Here is a 20481-nt window from a genome sequence, read left to right on the forward strand (position 1 = left end):
TCAGGATGCAGAAGGATGAAACTGAACGTAGCATTTCTCTAAGACACATTAAAATTAACATGAGGGAAATAGCAGAATATATAAAAAACAACCCTCTGTACAATAAAAAGATAAATAGACATTGGGGAAAGGGGGGAAATTTCTTCTACCATATATAGGCAATCATGCCATCTTTCTTAGGCTCCATTTTCTAGGCCCTGCTGCATATGTTTCTCTGTGTGACCTAATGGGAGACTTCAGAGCAAGTAAATTTACAGAATTTACACCTGGCATTTAGCAGATATAAAATTTCCTCCTCCAAGAATGGAGCTTGGTGGTTGATGCTCTTGGATGCAGCCCTGGCCAGCAGGAGTGAAGCTCCTTTCCCTGGAGGGTCTGGCCTGATGCTGCTGCCATGCCCTAAAATCCTGGGAGCCTCAGAGTCATAAAGTTTTGGCATGTAGAGAGGTTTTGATCTCCACTGAGAATCACCCCTAAGAAAGCTGATTGTGTGATTCTGTAAAACCTTCATGAACGTTTAGGGTTGGGCACATAGCTAATCTTCACAAAGTTAAGTAACATCACATTTCACTATTTCACTAGCCTCAGCTGCAAAGTCGGTTGCTAGAAATCAAAAACCACTTGATAGCATTTAATCAGTGGAAAGTTGTTGCAAACGCCTTAGGTAGAAACTGGAGAAAGATCTTTTTCCTGCCTCCTATCTGGAGATGGTGCTTAAACAGGCAACATCTGTGCTTAGAAAGCGGATAATACCTGTGGTTGAGCTAAAAGGAGTTAAAACCATCGAGTACTGTGTTGTTAGAAAGGTTGGAAAGCGACGGGGAGAGTAGAAGAAAGAAAGTCCAGTTGCCTTTTGAAAAAAGCACCTTTGGGAACAGCTGAACTTCCTGTTCCGGATCACTCGTGGAAGGAGAGTGGTGTGCAGAGCGGCTTTTGTGCTCTTCCCATGGTCGAAGCAGCAGCTGGAAGGTGAGTTGAGGGCAGGTGGGAGGAGAGTCCTGGAAGCAGAGAAGCAACTGGGCTGAAGCATCTCAGCTGCTGCTGCTGCAGGTTCCTTCCCTCCCCGAATTTAAGCCCACTGGTGCTGCAGGCTGTGAAACTGGTGGCTGCAATTCTCCTCCTGGTGGGAAGATTGGAAAAGTCTCTTCCAAGTGAAGGTGGATTCTTTGGGAATGGCTTCCCTCCAGAGGTTGTGCGTGCTCCCATCACTGGAGGGTTTGTGACAGAGCTGGGAGGGACCTTGCAGGTCTTCTATACAGACGCCCTGATCAAGCAGGAGACCCAATATCATTTCAGACAAATGGCTGCTCTGTCTCTGATTAAAAGCCACCAGGGATGGAGCCCCCACAACCTCTGAAGGGAAACCCTTCCGCTGGTTCACTGTTCTCAGTGTCAGGAAGTTTCTCCTTAGTTTGAAGTTACTTCTCTCTTTGATGAGTTTCCATGCAGTTCCTTGTCCTGCCTTCAGGGGCTTTGGAGAATAGGTTGACACCCCTCCCTCTTTTGTGGCAACTCCTCAAGTATTGGAAGATGGCTATCATGTCTCCCCCAGTCCTTCCTTTCACTGGACTAGACATACCCAATTCCTGCCACCCTTCTTTTTATTTTAGCCTCCCGGCCCCTAATCCTCTTTGTTGCTCTTTCTGCATTCTTCCAGAGTCTCAACATCTTTTTTATGATATGGTGACCAAACTATCTGCAATTATCTAAGTGTGGTCTTACTCTTTATAAAGTGGTACTAGTACTTCACATGATCTTGATTCTATCTCTCTGTTCATGCAGCCTAGTACTGTATTGGCTTTTTTTTTTGGCCACTGCAATACACAGCTGGCCCATATTTAAATGATTGTCCACTAGGACTTCAAGATTCCTCTCATAGTTATTACTTGAGCCAAGTGCTATCTATTCTGTACCAGTACATTTGGTTTTTCTTGAATAAGTGTACAACTTTTTTCCCCTTCATTAAAGTTCATTTTGTTAGATAGGGCCAAATCTATCGAGATTCTCTATCTTGAGCTTATCTTCTGAGGTGTTGACGTCCTGCCAACTTGGTGTCATTTCCAAATTTGATTCAGTTCCAGTTGGACTCCCTCATCAAAGGCATTTACGAAGATTAAAGAGCACTAAAGCAGAACCTTGGGGTACCCACTGCTTACTTTTCTCCATATAGATATAGTCCCATTAAGGAATACACTTTTTTTTTATTAAAAGAGTTTTATACAAACAGATTTTCCCCCTTTTCACCCCCCGCCATACAATATAAATCTCATACAAATGCTATGCCCCCCCCAACCCCCCAAAAAATTTTCTCATTCAAATATTATACTAAACACTTTACCCCCTCCCCTCCCCCATCTTAAAATAGATTACTCATTCACATATTATACCCCCTCACCTCCCAACAAACATAATATAAGTTTCTCTTAAAGTAACAATAGCCCATTGATCCCATCTTCTAAGTTAGTTAAACATATATAAATCATAATATAAATTTCTCTTAAAATAACAATATTTCATTAATCCCATCTTCTAGATTAATTATGCATATATATTAGCCCACCCTCCACCCTACCCCACCCCCACCTCCCATTCAAGCCCCCCCCCTGGCTTCCACTATACACCACTCTAACAATTCCAAGCAGCCCATGTATTATTTACTCGAATCATCTATCAGTCTAAACATTCTTACCTAAAGGCTACATAATAACTCTTAGTCTGGTATTTATTCTGTATATAATCAATCCATTTTACCCATTCCTGTTTATAATCCTCCTGCTTCTGAGCTTTTAAGAAAGCTGAAATTTTTGCCATTTCGGCGAACCCCGCCACCTTCTGAATCCATTGATCAATTGTCGGTAAAAAATCTTTTTTCCAATGTTGCACAATCAACAATCTAGCTGCTGTGACCATATGCAAGACCAGTTTTGTTTCCCCTTTGGTAAAATCCTTAGCTATACCCAATAAAAACATTTGCGGAGTGAATTATAATAATAATAATAATAATAATAATAATAATAATAATAATAATAATAATAATAATAATAATAATAATAATAATAATAATAATAATAATAATAATAATAATAAATATTTATTTCTTAGCCGCACCCTCTCCCGAAGGACTCGGGGCAGCGTACAATGAAACATATGAAATAAATATGTGGACAAAACAAACATATAACAGAGACATATACCGAGACATACACAAGGAGGAGGTCGGCTGATAAATAAAACAATTAAAATACAGTATTTAAAAACCCCTAGATAATTAAATATAAATAAAGAATTGTATTCTTTTCTTAAATACATTCTGCATAACCCACCATATTTTTATCCAAAAAGCCTTAACCTTGTTGCAAGTCCACCATACATGAAAAAAGGTAGCATCTAGGCACCCGCATCTCCAACATTTTGGTTGAACATTTGGGTACATGCATGATAATTTTTTAGGATCTAAATACCATCTGTAAAACATTTTATAAGAGTTCTCCCTTAAATTCTGTGACTGTGTAAATTTAACATTCTGAACCCATATTTTTTCCCACGTTTCCAACATAACCACTTCACCAAAATTCTGAGCCCATTTAATCATACAATCCTTAACCAATTCACTTTCTGAGTCTCTTTCTAACAGTACATTATATATTCTTTTAACTTGTTTTGGGCCAGTCTCTTTTATCTGCTTGATCAGTTCCACTTCTTTATCCATAAAACCGACCCTACGATCTTCTTCCCATCTCTTCTGTAGCTGTATGTAATGTAACCAATTTAAAGTAATTCCTTCTTCCAACAGTTGTTCCAAAGTTTTTAACTTCCATTCGTCCCCATCAGCGATAAGCACATCTTTATATAAACAACCCCCGAGTGACTTAATATTCATAATCCCCATGGTGTCTGCAAGATCCAACCAAAGCGGTATTTTATAATCCCAATTGGGCCGGTGCTTCTTCCATATTCTCATCAAGGCACTTCGGAGAACATGATTGTTAAACACTTTATCCACCCTATCTTCATAAAAAAGATATGCATGCCATCCCAGAACAAGATCATGGCCTTCTATATTCAGCAAATTCATTTTTGTTTTCCCAAACCAATCTGTTACATGCGTTAGTACCGCAGCTTCATAGTACAATCGAAGGTTTGGGAGTCTAAGGCCGCCTCTTTCACGAGTATCTTGCATAATCTTCATCTTTACTCTCGGTTTTTTCTCCTTCCAAACAAATTTATTTAATGTTGTTTGCCAGTTTAACAAAGTTTTATCTGATTTAAGCACTGGTATCATCTGGAATAAAAAGATAAATCTAGGTAGAATGTTCATTTTAATTGCTGAGATCCTTCCAAGCAAAGACAATTGTAACTTTTTCCACACTTCAAGATCTTTCTGTATCTTTTGCCACAACACTTCATAGTTATTTAAGAAAAGTTTTGTATTTGATTCTGTTATTTGTATTCCTAAATATTTAACTTTGGAGACTATTTCAAAACCTGCTAAACTTACAAGTCTCTTTCTTTGAGTCTCTGTCATGTTTTTAACCATCATTTTCGTTTTGTTTTGATTTAGTCTAAACCCAGACACCATGCCAAATTCTACTATGATATTTTTCATCTGGATTATTGATTTCAAAGGATGTGAAAGGGTAACAACCAGATCATCGGCAAATGCTCTAGTTCTGTATTCCTTTTGCCTGATAGCTATGCCATTTAAGGATTTTGAGTCCCGAATTGCGTTCAACAAGACTTCCAAAGTTAAAATAAATAACAATGGGGATAATGAGCAACCTTGTCTTGTGCCTTTTTGTATCTCGAAAATTGTTGACAAATTTCCATTAATAATAAGTTGTGCATTTTGTTGCTGATAAATTGCTCCAATCGCCTGCCGAAATCGTGGTCCCATATCCATCTTTTCCAAAGTCTTGGTTAGAAAATTCCAATTCACTCGATCGAAGGCCTTCTCTGCATCCAAGAAGACCAGCCCTGCAGAGATCTGCTTATTCTTATCAAGATAGTCAATTAAATCTATGAGTTGCCTTACATTCTCCTTCATGTGTCTGCCTTCAATAAATCCTGCTTGATCATGATGAATAATCTCTTGAATAACCGGCATCAATCTGTTGGCTAGTACCTTAGCAAATATTTTATAATCTGTGTTCAGAAGAGATATCGGTCTGTAATCCTCTGGTTTCTTAGGGCCCTCTTTGTCTTTAGGTATCAATGAGATAAAAGCCGCTTTCCATGAAGAGGGTATTTTACCTCCTTGCTGTATATTACAAAATAGTTGTGTAAGATATTCAATCATTTCCAGTTGTAAAGTTTTATAGTACATTGCAGTCAAACCGTCAGTCCCTGGAGCCTTAGCTAATTTAAGTTGATTTATAGCTAAAGTGATCTCATCAGCAGTTATCAGACGTACCAGATTTGCCTTTTGAAGCGCAGAAATTTTAGCGACCCTTTTTCCTTCCAAAAAATCATCTACTGACTTGTTCTGTATATTATCCTGTACATATAGCTTAGCATAATAGTCCACAAATGATTTTTTAATCAAATCTTGTTGATATACTGTCTTCCCTCCATACTCAATTCTATCAATAATTCTGTCATTTGTGTTCTTTCTCAAAGTATAAGCCAACCACCTGCCAGGTTTATTAGCGTTAGCAAAGGTGTTATGTTTAGCAAATTGTAAGTTAGTTGCTGTTTGTTCTGCTATAAGCATTTGAAATTGATCTTTCAACAGCTTTAGCGCCATCTGGAGCGCCTCGTCTTTCGGGTTTGCTATAAGCAGCTGTTCCTTGCTTTTTATTTCATCTTCCAATTCCATTCTCCTTTTCTGTCTAATTTGTTTATGTTTAAAATTCATATGTATCAGGACCCCACGCATATAAGCTTTACTTGCCTCCCAAACTGTTTCAATGGGAGTACCCTTATTCATGTTAAAACTGAAAAATTCCTTCATATGTTTTTTAAGTTCATCAACATTTTTTTCGTATCTAAATAAATTTTCATTTACTCTCCAGGACCTTCTTGGCCTCTTCCCTAACTCAATTTGTAACCACACCGGGCTATGGTCAGTAAGTGTCCTGGAGAATATCTTGGATTTCTTAGCTTTAGGAAGTAGATCCGGTGTTAACAAAAAGAAATCAATCCTTGAAAAGGATTTATGTCTATCTGAGTAGAAAGAAAAATCCATCTCATTTGGATGTTGTGTCCTCCAAACATCTTTTAATTTCAGGTCGTCTTGTAAGTCAAAAAAAGCCTTGGGTAATTTGATAGTGAATTTAGTCTTTGTACTCTTATCTATCCTTGGAGAAATCACTCCATTCCAATCTTCCATTATTAGAATACTCTTAAAATTACAATCTAAAATTTTTAAATGAAGCATCTTATAAAAGCTTTCTTGGCGTTGGTTAGGTGCATATATTCCTAGCACCAAAATAGGACCAAAGTCTGTATCAAGTTCAATTGCTATATATCTACCAGTGTCATCCGCCTCTGTAACTTTAGTTGAAAATCTTTTATTTATATATATCACCACACCATTTTTATTTACCAAATCAGAGGCAGCATAAGATGTTCCCAGTTTTGAATTCACTAAATACTTCTGGTCTTGCAACCTAATATGAGTCTCTTGAAGGCAAACAACGTCATTATTAAATTGCTTCAAATAATAAAATATTTTTTCCTTTTTTGTGGGGAGTTCAATCCATTCACGTTCCAAGATAATAGCTTAAGCATCTTTGGGTCTGATCTGGAGTGTTGAAAGCATTTGCTGAAGATCTCTCTCCACAAGACTAATCTTTGGCCCTGCTCCTCCCATGGCTCCGGTTTGCTTCTTAACTTCTTTCTTAGCACATTGTGTTTGGGGGTCCACCCACTTGTGAGATTCTAGCATTTGTCTAGTCGTGGATCTAGTAATACGTTGTTCGACAGGTTTAAGTATCGGCATTTCAATGAGAGTCTTAGACGGTCCTTCTTCCAAGAAGGAGCTCAACAGAGATCCGGAGGGGTCCACTCGAGATCCACCTACAGCACCCTGCACCTCCTTCTCTTTTTGTGTCTGCTTTCTTTGTTCTTCTGTCTCTTTCTCAAACATCCTCTGCTCTAAGACATCCAAATCTACTGGTGTTGGTGTGGATGTACGTGGGGGGGGGGGGGTGTCACATTTTTCTTGAGTATTCCATAATAAAAGTCTCTGGCTTTGTCTATTGTATTCAAACGGTACCTCACCCCTTCGTATCTGAGTATAACACCAATTGGAACATCCCATCTATACTGTATCTCTCAATTCCGCTACCAAAAATCCAAAATCCCTTCTGAGCTTTAACATCGCTGGTGGTAACTCTTTAAAAACTCCAATCATGTTTCCAACTATTTGAAGACAAGCATAATAAGACCTCTGCAAAATATCATTTCTAAAATTTCTCTCAGTAAAGTATATCACAACATCCCTTGGTAGTTGCCTTTGTGATGCTATATGTGAATTTACTCTGTAAATTTTATCAATCTTAGCAGAAATCTCACAAGAATCCTCCATTTTTAATAACGTGGCCAAAGCATCAGCACAAACTTTTCTTAAATCCTCTCTAGGGTTTTCTCTGATACCCCTCAGTCTAACAGCGTACTCCATAGATCTGAATTGCATCATGATAATCTCATTATCCATCCTTTGCATATTCCCCTCCATTTCAACAAATTTCAAATCCGTTTCCTTCATTTTGGTTTCCAAATCCAAAGCCAGTTGCTCAACTTTACTGTCCACCTTAAGAACAACTTCTGACAGACCTGCGGCTAGATTTTTATCGAGCTGGTCATGCTTTTTAATGGTATCCTGAACCATTTCTTTAACCTCTTTAATTTCTTTACCTAAAAAAGCATTTTCTTCCCTTATGAAGTCCTTCAAATCCTGGAAATTTATTGTAGCACCTGGGGAAGCCACCTTTTGTTCCGTTGCCATGTTTAACAAAAAACACAACTTTCTCACAAGATACTCCTCCAAATAGATCAAATTGTATAAACTAACTTTAAAGTTGTTAATAATTCTTTCAGCCGCCTCTAGCTGTCACCATTCAATTAACTTTCGTTTTCTTTGGGTATTCAGCTGTAAATTAACGCCATTTTGAAGCCTTGTTCTGAATCCTTTGTTCTAAACCCACACCTTTCAAGTTGAATAATAGCGTTCTTTAACAAAGTTTTTCAAACTTAAGACTTAAAATACTTGCAAATGTTTCCTTCTGAGTTGCTCGGAGTTAAAACATTGTTATTTACGGCGTCTTGCTCCGCCGCTTGGCAGAGGATTCCACCAGACCGGAGCTTGAAGCGTCTGCAAAGGGGGGCTCTACTCGCCCACACCCCAGAGGCTATATATCCTTCTGGGGAGCTACAAGAGGTCAACCCCGCAGCGCTAATCTCTCTCCTAGATTCCTAAGAATTTCGGAGTTTCCAAGGTGTTTATGATCTTTAAAAAATGCCTCTACGGTCTAGTGGGTCGACAAGCTCAGAAAAAGCCTGCCCTCGACGTCCGCGCCTGCGCTCTTCCAATACCCCATTAAGGAATACACTTTGAGTGCGGTTTGTCAGCCAGTTATGAATCCATCTGTGTGGAAGGATGTACCTATCCCACATTTTTCTAATTTACCAAGAAGTAGGTTATGGTCTACTTTGTCAACTGCCTTACTGAAATCCAATTATACAATGTATTAGATTAGATTAGATTTATTCAATTTATAAACCGCTCCCTCTCCCCGAAGGGACTCGGGGCGGTGTACAGTCAAAGTTAAAACACCATATACATATACATATACATAGAGGAGGCATCAAAACCCTTAAAAGCAAATTACACAAAAACTGTACAATAATAATGAAATTAAAACAACGTTAAAATCTACCCCAAAAATTTAAAATAACTGCCAGGAGGATTAAAGAATAAAACTATAATTGGGCCAAGCCGGCTAATTGGAACAGGTGGGTCTTGAGTTTCTTGCAGAAGGAGCGGAGATCAGTGGTGGTTCTAATATCGGGGGGGGGGGGGTTCCGCTAATTTTGTCACTTTGTATAAGAATGAAATAACATGTTGACTTCCCATGTCGACTTCTATTTATATATTTGCTTGCTTCTAGGTATTTGCAGATCTTTTGTTTCATTATTTTTTCCAAGATCTTCCCAGGTAGTGATGTCAGGCTAATTGGCCTGTAGTTTTATGGAACCATTTTTCTCCCCCTTTTTGAAGATGAAAACTACATCCGGTCTTTTCCAACCCACCGGTAGTTCTTTGGTGCGTGAAGATCTTTGAAAGATATAGTTGAATGGTTCTTAGATCACGTCTGCTGGCTCCTTTAGAACTCTGGGATGTAATCAATCTGGTCCCGATGATTAGAACTCATCTAGAATAGACAGGTGTTCTCTTACCATTTTCTTGCTTGTTTTAATTTGTATTTCTAGTCTGCCTTTTACAGTTCTGTTTTGGTAGGTTTGGCTATTTTTTATTTTTGCCTGAAGACAGATGCAAATAATGAATTAAGTAGCTCTGCTGTGTCTCTACTGCCCATCAGTCTCTTGCCATCATCTCCCATTAGTGCACTGACTGTTTCCCTGACTTATTTCTTGTTTTATACATGTTTTAAAATGATTTTTGATATTTTTGCAAGTTTTAGTTCATTCTCACCATGACCTTGATTTCGTCTTTGCAGATTCGGGCTATATGCTACTATTCTGCCTTAGTTATGTGTCCTCTTTCCATTTTTTATACTGATCCTTTTTTTCATTCAGTTTATCAGAGAAATCTTTATGCAACCATACTGGATTGTTCTTGGATATCTTGTTTTCCCTTTTCAGTAACATTGTGTTGGGCTGGGCTTATATGATCATACTAGTAAGTTGGATACCCGTGCTTGGCTACAGAAATGGACCAGCAATAGGTAGCATTCTTTACCATCATCCTCCATTATCCTATATCTGTAAAAGGCAGCAGCAGACACGGTCTTCTTGAGAGGAACTTTGTTGTTTGGTTCACACTGAGGTATATTGATGTAATAGCCATCTTCTCCATGGCAGAACATCAGAGGATACTGGAGAGCTTCAAAGGGACGATGCATCTCACTGATTTGTAACAACCAGTTTTCTCTGCTGTGGAGAACGATATTTCTTTTCTCAAAATCCTGGGCGACAATGAGAACAGCCACTTCTCTAGTCATGGGGGCATTGAAACGACATCGGTGCCCTCCAGAAGACTTCCTATCAGCATTAACCACCACTTGGAAGTCCTTGGAAGTATGGCTGAAGGGGAGAGAGGTGCACCACCACTGTAGCACATCCTGGGACCCTCAACCTGCTATTCCGAAACACAGCATGGCTGCCTGCTCAAGGCAGCAAATCAACATAGCTTGTGGCTTGGCTAGGACCGTTGTGAGCATGCGTGGGCAGTAGGTGGAGTCACGGGAAGGTTTAAATGGTGGAGGGGAGCGCTGGGCTTCAGCCTTGACTTCATCTCACTATATCTTATCACTGGGTGTTTCATGGACCATGCCGAAATGTGGAAGATAAAGCAATACTGAGAATTGTGTAGTTTATTGTTTATTTCTGAGTTTCAAATTTAAAACTAGAGAAATACGTATTAGTCCAAGGCATTGATCTCATTTGTGACTGATTAGCATAGGGGTTATTAGATGTATACTTTTTTACAGCCTTTCTACTGACTTGGGGATGAATTTGACGATACTTGTGTGCAGCTTCCCTTACTTGTTTTTTCCTAATCGCATCTGTAAATCTTTTTCTGCATTTTTGCCTCTTTTTCCTATAACTGGCATTACACTAGAAGGAACAGATTTATCTGAACTGGGGAGTAAAATAAGGGGGAGGGATCTGCCTCTGCCTACCAGCATCCATTAGTATTCATCTGTCTAGCGTCCTGTCAGTGTGTGAGAGAGTTGAGGGGTGTTTGGAAACTCAAACAGTCTTTGCTGTGTGAGCAAGCAGGAGACAGGAAGGAACCTGGATGTGGCTTTGCTCAACTGTTCTGTAGTAAAGCTGCTTGCTGCTGTGAAAGTGAAACTCCTTTTTTTATTAAAAAGTTTTAATAGGTTTTACAAATGTTTCCCCTTCCCTCCCTCCACCCCCAACCCTACCCCCCCCTCCAACCCTCCCTACCCCCAATCTCTCAGAGCAAAATACAGGGTATAAACATTTAACAATCATATGCTAACATAAGCTAACTAACTTTAGCATCCTACCTCCTCTTGTACTTTAACTTCCCTGTTATTAAACTAACTTTAGATAAATTGTAACATTCCTTGTGCCTTCACTCATAAGCTAATTGGAATTTCTTAGTCTGATATTTATTTTAAATATAGTCAATCCATCTTCTCCATTCCAACTTATATTTCTCATCTGAATGGTCCTTCAAATATGCTGAGATTTTGGCCATTTCTGCTAAGTTTACTACTTTTATGTCCATTCTTGAGTAGTAGGCAACTTGAACTGTCCTCGCAGTTGCTTCTCTTATCTTCTTGTCGTTTGGATTAGATATTAATGCCTGCTCCTTCTTTTTTATTTCTTCTTCTAATTCCCTTCGTTTTCCCCCTGTCTACGCCTATATAAGTTATTCAGATCTATTAAGACACCTCTCATGTAAGCTTTGCTTGCGTCCCAAACCATTTCCATCGATGTCCCCTTATGCATGTTAAAAACAAAATATTATTTCAATAGTTTTTTACATTCTATAACGTTTCTCTCATATCTAAATAAATTCTCATTTAACCTCCAAGATATCCTAGATCCCTCTATATTCCAATTCCATCCAAACCGGATTATGATCTGTTAGAGTTCTCGAGCATATCTTCGTCTTCTTCACCCTAGAAAGTAAATCATTTGTAATTAGTATAAAATCAATTCTGGAAAAGGATTGATGCCTATCGGAGAAAAATGTGAAGGCCCGTTCTTTAACATTCACATTGAACTGATTAATTTCTTCCACTCTATCCTCCAGTGATGTTACGTAACCAAGCAACCCCTTAAATGCATCCACTATATCTTCCCTTATTTGCTGATTGCAAGTTTGGATTAAGTCCTTAATTTCAGACATTTCGTTAGACACATCTTTAAGGGCATTGGTAATTTTACCTTCCAGAACAGAGGCTTGTTCGTTTAAGGCACTTTGGAGGCCACTTTGGAGGGCTTCGAGTGTTAATGCTTCCGCTGGGGGTAGTAAAGATTGCAATTTGTGTGTCTGGGCTGGAGAGCTTCCAGCGCTCTTAGAGGCAGTTAATTTAGTTTGCTTTGAAGCCATTTCCAAATATTCAAATCAAACTTTTCAGCGGCCAAATTGCTTATCCAACCGTTTTATAAACAAAGTTACATTTTTTCTTTGAATCTTACAGATGAACAGGATGGCAATAAGAGCACTCTGGACAACTGTAAATAACAATCAGTGTTGAAAAGGGAAGAAAATCAAGCCAGAAATCAAAATATTTTCCATTTCCTGCAGAAAACCATACAAATCTGCTCCTCCTCCATCAGCTGTTTGACAAAAGAGAGAAAATTAAGAAAGAATAAGCAGATTATGCAGAACTCAAGGATAAATTAAATGAGGGGAAGGAAGATTATTTATCATTCAGCAAAAGAGGGAAATATCTGGAAGTCTGTATGGGAGGAAAAGATCAAAAGTAAAGCCATGTAGAAGAGACAGTAATGCGGGCCTCTCCCTGTGAGGAAGAAGACGGCTTGAATGAAAGCACCCTTAAACAAGGCATTGTCCATATTTTTTACCTCCTCAAGAATATCAGTGGTGCAAAAGCTTCATAAATTTGCCTATTGTGGGAAAAGCACAGATTGCAAATCACAGCTGATTATGCACAAGAGGAGACGGAAAGCCATACAAATTACATGAATTTGGCAAAAACTATGGTCACAAAAGCTCCCTTGTTCATGGAACCACCTCCACAAAAGAGGGAAGCCACAAAAGTTCTCCCAATGCGGTAAATGCTTTATGACTATGCAGATTGTGTGAAGGTTTCATTAGAAATTCTCAGGTCATGAGACACAAAGGATGCACACAAAGGAATAAAAGCATTTGAACATCCTTTCAGTGAGAAAAGATTCCTTCCTGGTAAAGCATCTGAGGACTCCCACAAAAGAGAACCCTTTGAATGTCCTGATTGTGGAAAAATACAGTCACAATTTAGGTCTGGTGATACATCAGTAGATTGACTCCAGGGAGAAACTCTATGAGTATCTAGATTTGGGGGAAAACGCCATTAGAAATTTCCATCTCAAGAGACATCAGAAAACTCACACAGAAGAAAAACCCTTTCAATGTCCTGATTATGGGAAAGTCACAATTCTGGTGATACACCAGAAGACTCCCATAGGAGGGAAATGCTTTGAATGTCCTGATTGTTGGAAAACTTTAAGTTATGATTTCATCTTGGTGATACACCAGAGGAATCATAAAGGAGAAAAACCCATTCAATGTCTTGACTCTTGGAGAAGTTTCAGTCGCAATTCCCGCCTGGTAACACATCAGAGGATTCACTCCATGGAGAAACCTTGTAAGTGTAAAGATTGTGGGAAAAGTTTCATTAGAAATTCCCACCTCTTGAGACATAAGAGGTGTCTCTTTGAATGTCCCGAATGTGGGAAATGTTTTAGTCAGAATTCCCAGCTGGTGATACACCAGAGGACCCACACAGGAGAAAAACCCTTTGAATGTCCTATTTGTGGAAAAGCTTTTAGTAGTAATTCCAACCTGGTGAAACACCAGATGACTCACACAGGAGAGAAACCCTTTGATTGTCCTGATTGTGGGAGAGGTTTCAGTGAGAATTCCCAGCTAGTGAGACATCAGAGGACTCACACAGGGGAGAAACCCTTTGAATGTCCTGATTGTGGGAAACGTTTCAGTCAGAATTCCAGTCTGGTGGTACACCAGAGAACTCACACAGGAGAGAAACCCTTTGAATGTCCTATCTGTGGGAAAAGTTTCAGGGATAATTCCAGCCTGGTGATACACCAGAGGACTCACACAGGAGAGAAACCCTTTGAATGTCCTATCTGTGGGAAAACTTTCAGTGATAATTCCAGCCTGGTGAAACATAAGAGGACTCACACAGGAGAGAAACCCTTTGAATGTCCTGATTGTGGGAAAAGTTTCAGTGTTAATTGCAGCCTGGTGAAACATAAGAGGACTCACACAGGAGAGAAACCCTTTGAATGTCCTGATTGTGGGAGAGGTTTCAGTCGCAAGCCTCACTTGGTGGTACACCAGAGGACTCACACAGGAGAGAAACCCTTTGAATGTCCTGTTTGTGGGAAAGGTTTTAGTTATAATTCTAATCTGGTGAAACACCAGAGGACTCACACAGGAGAGAAACCCTTTGAATGTCCTGTTTGTGGGAAAGGTTTTAGTGATAATTCTTATCTGTTGATACACCAGAGGACTCACACAGGAGAGAAACCCTTTCAATGTTCTGATTGTGGGAAAAGTTTCAGTCACAATTCCCCGCTGTTGAGACACCAGAGGACTCACACAGGAGAGAAACCCTTTGAATGTCCTGATTGTGGGAAATGTTTTAGTCGGAATGCCAACCTGGTGAGACACCAGAGGACTCACACAGGAGAGAAACCCTTTGAATATCCTATCTGTGGAAAAAGCTTTAATAATAATTCCAATATAGTGGCACACCAGAGGACTCACACAGGGGAGAAACCCTTTGAATGTCCTGATTGTGGGAAACGTTTCAGTCAGAATTCCAGCCTGGTGGTACACCAGAGAACTCACACAGGAGAGAAACCCTTTGAATGTCCTATCTGTGGGAAATGTTTTAGTCAGAATGCCAACCTGGTGAAACATAAGAGGACTCACACAGGAGAGAAACCCTTTGAATGTCCTATCTGTGGGAAATGTTTTAGTCAGAATGCCAACCTGGTGATACACCAGAGGACTCACACAGGAGAGAAACCCTTTGAATGTCCTATCTGTGGGAAAAGTTTCAGGGATAATTCCAGCCTGGTGATACACCAGAGGACTCACACAGGAGAGAAACCCTTTGAATGTCCTATCTGTGGGAAAAGTTTCAGGGATAATTCCAGCCTGGTGAAACATAAGAGGACTCACACAGGAGAGAAACCCTTTGAATGTCCTGATTGTGGGAAAAGTTTCAGTGTTAATTCCAGCCTGGTGAAACATAAGAGGACTCACACAGGAGAGAAACCCTTTGAATGTCCTGATTGTGGGAGAGATTTCAGTCGCAAGCCTCACTTGTCTGTTGACTATGGAATTCCCACATGTGGAGTTTCACAGCCCACATAAAAGTAGTCCTCAAGTTATAACTATTATAGGCCTCTAATTACGGTTGCATGTTCCAATGGCTGTTAAGTGAATTTGCTTTCCTTAACTACCCGAATCCTCTTGCTCTCCCTGATGCAGCCATTAATCAAATGTACGAGTCGCTAGGCAGAACACTGTCTTCTCAGAGCTAGGGAAAAGTCTTGGAGGCCTAGCGCAGGGCCAGGTTTGCCTGCCATAGGCATCTGTACGCCTCCCCCACCCTCCAAGACACCCTTGTGCTCTGTATCCTAATCCTTGAGTCCCCTTGGCCATTCACACCCCCATTACATCTGACTCCCACCCCACCCGACTTCACACCCTTCTCCTTTTTACCTTTGAAGATCTCTGAACCTCATGTTGGGTGTGGGGTTAATTGATTAATCAGTAGTTGGCAAACCACGTTGATTAAATCCACATTCCTTCCTCTAATCCTTTTGCTTACAAGAAAGATACTAGACATCACGTTCCATGCAGCAAAATATTAACTAAGTAGAGAGTCATGAAGTGTCCATGAGGTGTCCATGAGGAAAGCATGCATCTGTAAACCAATCAATAGTTGCCAAGTGTATTTTCTGTCCAATGAGCTTTTGCTATTCTGAGAAGTTTGACAATAAAAGGGAGCCCCGAACAATGCTCTGTGTGGGTGACCTTCAGGGTGCCTTCCATCGGGTGGCCTTCCCATACAACCATACTCCTGTCTGCGTCTGCTTTTCTACGTTACCAATATCTGGTGACCCCAACGTGATACCCTCCTACTCATTCGGCCAATCGAGCCCAGGTGCACCTCAGCGAACTTTGCTCCCAATTTTTCATGAGTATGGGGAGGGGGAACTGTCAGGTCTGCAGAAGGTTCATGCACAAGAGCTGCAGAAATTACTTAAATGTAATGAAATAACAGGAGTTAGTCTACGTAATTTAGAAAATTTAGTAGGTGAAATAGGTTGTCAATGTCCCTGGTATCCTGAGGCAGGAACTTGGGAATTAGGGTACTGGATAAAAATTGGAAAACAATTGCGTACTGAGCCGTGTGCTCCTATTCAACAGTTATTGTTCTGGAAACAATGCAGGGATATAATAGAGAAGATGAGGAATCATAAATTCGAATTCAAGGCACCCTCCTCTTCGCTCTCTTCCCTCCCAGAGAAGGAATTTGCTCCCCCTCCTTATTTTCAACTAGCTTTACCGGCCGCAAATACATTGAGGCCATTAGAACATAGTTCCCTTATTGCTCCAATATTAATTGTCTCTACAAAGGAGCCAATTGGAGCAGTTCGAGCAGGATTTCTAGAAGAACAGAAAAAAGGAAATCTCACAGGACAAGAACTTGCAGAAGGGCTTCAAGCCTTCCTAGTGGTACAAACAGTTTCTAATGGTTATCAGTTGATCCCACAAGGAAACAATTCAGGTGGGCAGTTCATACCAGATCAAATATATGGAGTTGGAAATTTTTCTATACAAAACAGGCACTTTGGCAAGCCGAAAGGAAATTGTGCCTATAGAGGCAATGGGCCAGGAGAGGGGGGGCAAGGTGCTAAACCCAAAAACAGTTTGTCCTAAGTGCAAAAAAGGATATCACTGGGCAAACCAATGTAGAGGTAGAATCAGTGATCAGGGAAACTAGATTTTGGGCTCACGGCAAGCCCCAGCCAAATTGCCGCCTCTACAGTTAATAATTACAAAGGAGCCACAAGCGGCAGTGCGGGAATTGATTTAATTAATCAGGAAGACAACTATATCTCTTCCAGGAGTTGTTATCTTGATGCCATCTCAATTGAAAGGTCCCTTGCCTGCTAACACCGTAGGGCTTGTGCTCCCTCACTCCTCCGCTGGTAAAAAGGGAATTTTTGTAATCCCGGGAGTTGTAGATTATGAGCCTGCCCTCTACTTTAAAAACAGATAATGGTCCAGCATATTGTAGTAAACTCTTTGCTGAATTTTGTGAGAAATGGCAAGTTAAACACATTTTTGGCATTCCCTATACTGCCACAGGGCAGGCTATTTTAGAACGAGCTAATCATACCCTAAAATCAGCTTTGGAAAAACATAAACAAACAGGGGGAAATCCCGTAGGCCTTCTTGGGAAACAGGAATGGCTGAACAAAGTTCTATTCACACTAAATCATCTTAATATAAAAAAATTATCTACTCCAGTGGATAATCACTTTGGCCATAGAACAAGTCATCCTCAGCCACAAGTAATGTATAGATTGTTACCTAACCCTGAATGGCATGGTCCGGTTCTTCTGTTAACATGGGAACGAGGATATGTTGCTGTGCTTGCTCCAACAGGACCCGTGTGGATTCCAGTGCGGTGTTTAAAACCTTGGAAGAATTGAAAAATCCAATACCCAACTTCTCCCTCAGCCTGCAGAATCCTCAAACGGATCGAGACCGAGCATCTCGGAAGAAACATAAGCCAACTTGGGGACAAATTAAGGCTTTGTCTGCTCAAGCCAGTCAGCTCTTGCAAGATCAAAATTTGGAGCCAACACCAGAGAACTTTTTAGTGGCTGCTTTTTCTTGTTTAAATTCAAATTCTCTCACTATTGTGTTGTGCATACTTTTTACATGTCTTTTCCCTCCAACTTTGGCAACGATATCCCCACAGGAAGGTATTCCACAACAAGGACTTTGGGACCAAAATCGCTTTCTGTGGGATGTTCAAAATATTTCAAAAATGATTAACAGAACTGACTGTTGGATTTGTATGCATGTTCCTACACACACAAAAGTAGGATTCATGGTACATGCAGTGCCTTTTAACAAAACTGGCTGGATACAACATCCTTGGATAAGATGGAATACTGGAAAAAGAACATACTAGCTATACAACTTTAGCAATTGGAAGTAGAATTCAGGAGAAGGCAGCATATTGTTGGGAATATACTAATACCACTAGCAATAAGAATACTTTATATGTAGGAAAATATCCATATTGGGACAAAACATTTGTGCTGAACAACCCCATATCAAACCTTTGTTGAATATCTTACAAATTATACTGAATTTGGCTATGCAAATCAAATCACGGGAGGTTGTCCGATCGCACAGGAGTGTCCTACTATATTACAAAGCATCGAAACAGATGCTGTACAACTATGTCATTCAGTAAGAGCTATGTGGAAGAAGAGCGTATTAACGTATTCCTGCATGATGGTCTGGTCAATGTATTATAATAACAGATCGTCCACCAAAGGGAAGACTGAGAAATCGCAGAGAATCATGTTAATTTGTTGCTGTTGCTGCAATCAATGTGTACTTACATTAATAACGATGTTTCGGCCCAGAATTTGACCTCATAGACGCGACGTAATGTATGCGTGCAAATTGTTAAAACAAAATGAATTAAAATAAAAGAAAGGAGGAAATGTGGGGTTAATTGGTTAATCAGTAGTTGGCAAACCACGTTGATTAAATCAGTCAAAATCCACATTCCTTCCTCTAATCCTTTTGCTTACAAGAAAGACACTAGACATCAGATTCCATGCAGCAAAATATTAACTAAGTAGAGAGTCATGAAGTGCCCATGAGGTGTCCATGAGGAAAGCATGCATCTGTAAACCAATCAATAGTTACCAAGTGTATTTTCTGTCCAATGAGCTTTTGCTATTCTGAGAAGTTTGACAATAAAAAGGAGCCCCGAACAATGCTCTGTGTGGGTGCCCTTCAGGGTGCCTTCCATCGGATGGCCTTCCCATACAACCTTACTCCTGTCTGCGTCTGCTTTTCTACGTTACCAACATTGGGGATGAGGAAAGGACATATAGTAATGATGGCTAACATTTTTTGGATCGTGTGCCAAAAGCAGGGAGGAGAGCAGGTGGGGCGTGCTCAGGCATGCCCACAACCATAATGCTATGTCTGCGACCTCAGCGTGCATGTGTGTATGACCAGCAATCCCCCCACTTTTGGCATGCTTTTTTTGCCCTCCCCATGCTCCAGACGCTTTCTAGGAGCCTGGGGAGGTGGAAGACAGCCTACACCATCCACCTGGAGGCTTCAGGAGCTTCCCTGATGCCTCCCAAGAGCAAAAAACGGCCCTACAGGCAACCTGGAAGTTCGGGAATGGTGACTACACTCCATCCAACAAGGAATTGAGAGTATTTTTGATGTCCTTGAGAATGCAATAATGTCAGTGGTGGAAAATATCCACAAATCTGTCTATTGTGCAAAAGCAAAGATTGTAGAATTATGCTTGAGAGGATCCACACTAGAGAAAAGCCATACCAGTGTCCCAATGTTGCAAAAGCTATAGCAAGCAGGACAAGCTGATAATACACCAGACAACTCACACAAGAGAGAAACGATATGAATATCCAGATTGCAAGAAATATTTCAGTCGAAATTCCAGTTTAGCAATACACCCGATGGTTCACACAGGAGAGAAGCCTTTTGAATGTCCTGACTTTGAGAAAAGGAATGGTATTTGGGAGTGGTTGGCACAACAAGTCAATATTCCTTTTATGTGTGAAGGTTTTGCTCTAGGGTTGTTGTTTTTTTAATGGGGGCAGAATTTGGCAATGTCTGGGGAAGGAAAGGCATGCTTTTCCTGTACACCGCTTGGAGAGTCCAAGCAATGGGTTAATTCAGTCTGCTTGCCCTTAGGACTGAGGAACTATTTTTCCTTTAGCCACACCTCCTCCTGGTGTGCTCAATCCCCCAGAATTCTTCCTCAGTCAGCCCGTTTGGACGTAATTAGTTAGAGCTCTGAGCTAAATTAATCCTTTTTTTGGCTTGGACTCTCTATTTGCGTTTTATTTCTATTTCCTAACATTCCCCAACCTTGTGAGACGTTTTTCTCTTCATTGCTGCGCTTCTCTCCAGCAGAAATTGCATTTGAAGGCCAGGAGGTAAGCTGGAAGGTGGTGGGGGGTGCCCCTCAGCCGATCCTCATGGGACGGCTTCAGAGGCCTGCCGCTTGTCGTTTAAAACGGCGCGGCTGCAGCGGCGAGGCTCCTACGTCCCCAGGCCCCCCGTTTGTTGTTTTAAACGAAGTATTTTTCATCCCCGGCCTGCTAGAGGACCTCTGCCGCAGGGAGGAGTGGGCGATCGTCGCCATTCAAGGCGCGTTCACTCCTCGCTCTCCCTTAGCCCCACGCTGTTGCGGCGGCCATTTTAGGCGCGAAAATAAGCGCGCCCAGCCATGGCCGCCATTTTGCATCAGCTTC

The 20481-nt window shown here is 40.6% G+C and overlaps 1 protein-coding gene across 2 annotated transcripts; it reads left to right on the forward strand.

Moving 5' to 3' along the window:
* The first annotated feature begins 876 nt into the window (after positions 1-876).
* On the forward strand, positions 877-19020 carry LOC309384258 (uncharacterized protein). Of its 2 annotated transcripts, XR_014173989.1 has the most exons (3): positions 877-969; positions 12366-15817; positions 18845-19020. XR_014173989.1 is itself a non-coding variant. In XM_081937529.1 (2 exons), exon 2 carries the CDS (start codon positions 13523-13525, stop codon positions 15293-15295), a length of 1773 nt encoding a protein of 590 aa, XP_081793655.1. In that variant the 5' UTR covers positions 877-969; positions 12366-13522; the 3' UTR covers positions 15296-19020. The 2 variants fall into 2 exon arrangements, 1 of the variants encoding a protein (XP_081793655.1); XM_081937529.1 differs by having other exon boundaries at positions 12366-19020.
* The last annotated feature ends 1461 nt before the right edge of the window (positions 19021-20481 follow it).

Source organism: Natrix helvetica (assembly GCF_964273705.1).
Source record: "Natrix helvetica genome assembly, chromosome: 1".
Classification (NCBI taxonomy): Eukaryota; Metazoa; Chordata; class Lepidosauria; order Squamata; family Natricidae; genus Natrix; species Natrix helvetica.

What these genes read in the sequence shown, in the direction of transcription:
- LOC309384258 (XM_081937529.1), top strand. Translation starts at nt 13,523, where the DNA reads ATGGAGAAACCTTGTAAGTGTAAAGATTGTGGGAAAAGTTTCATTAGA.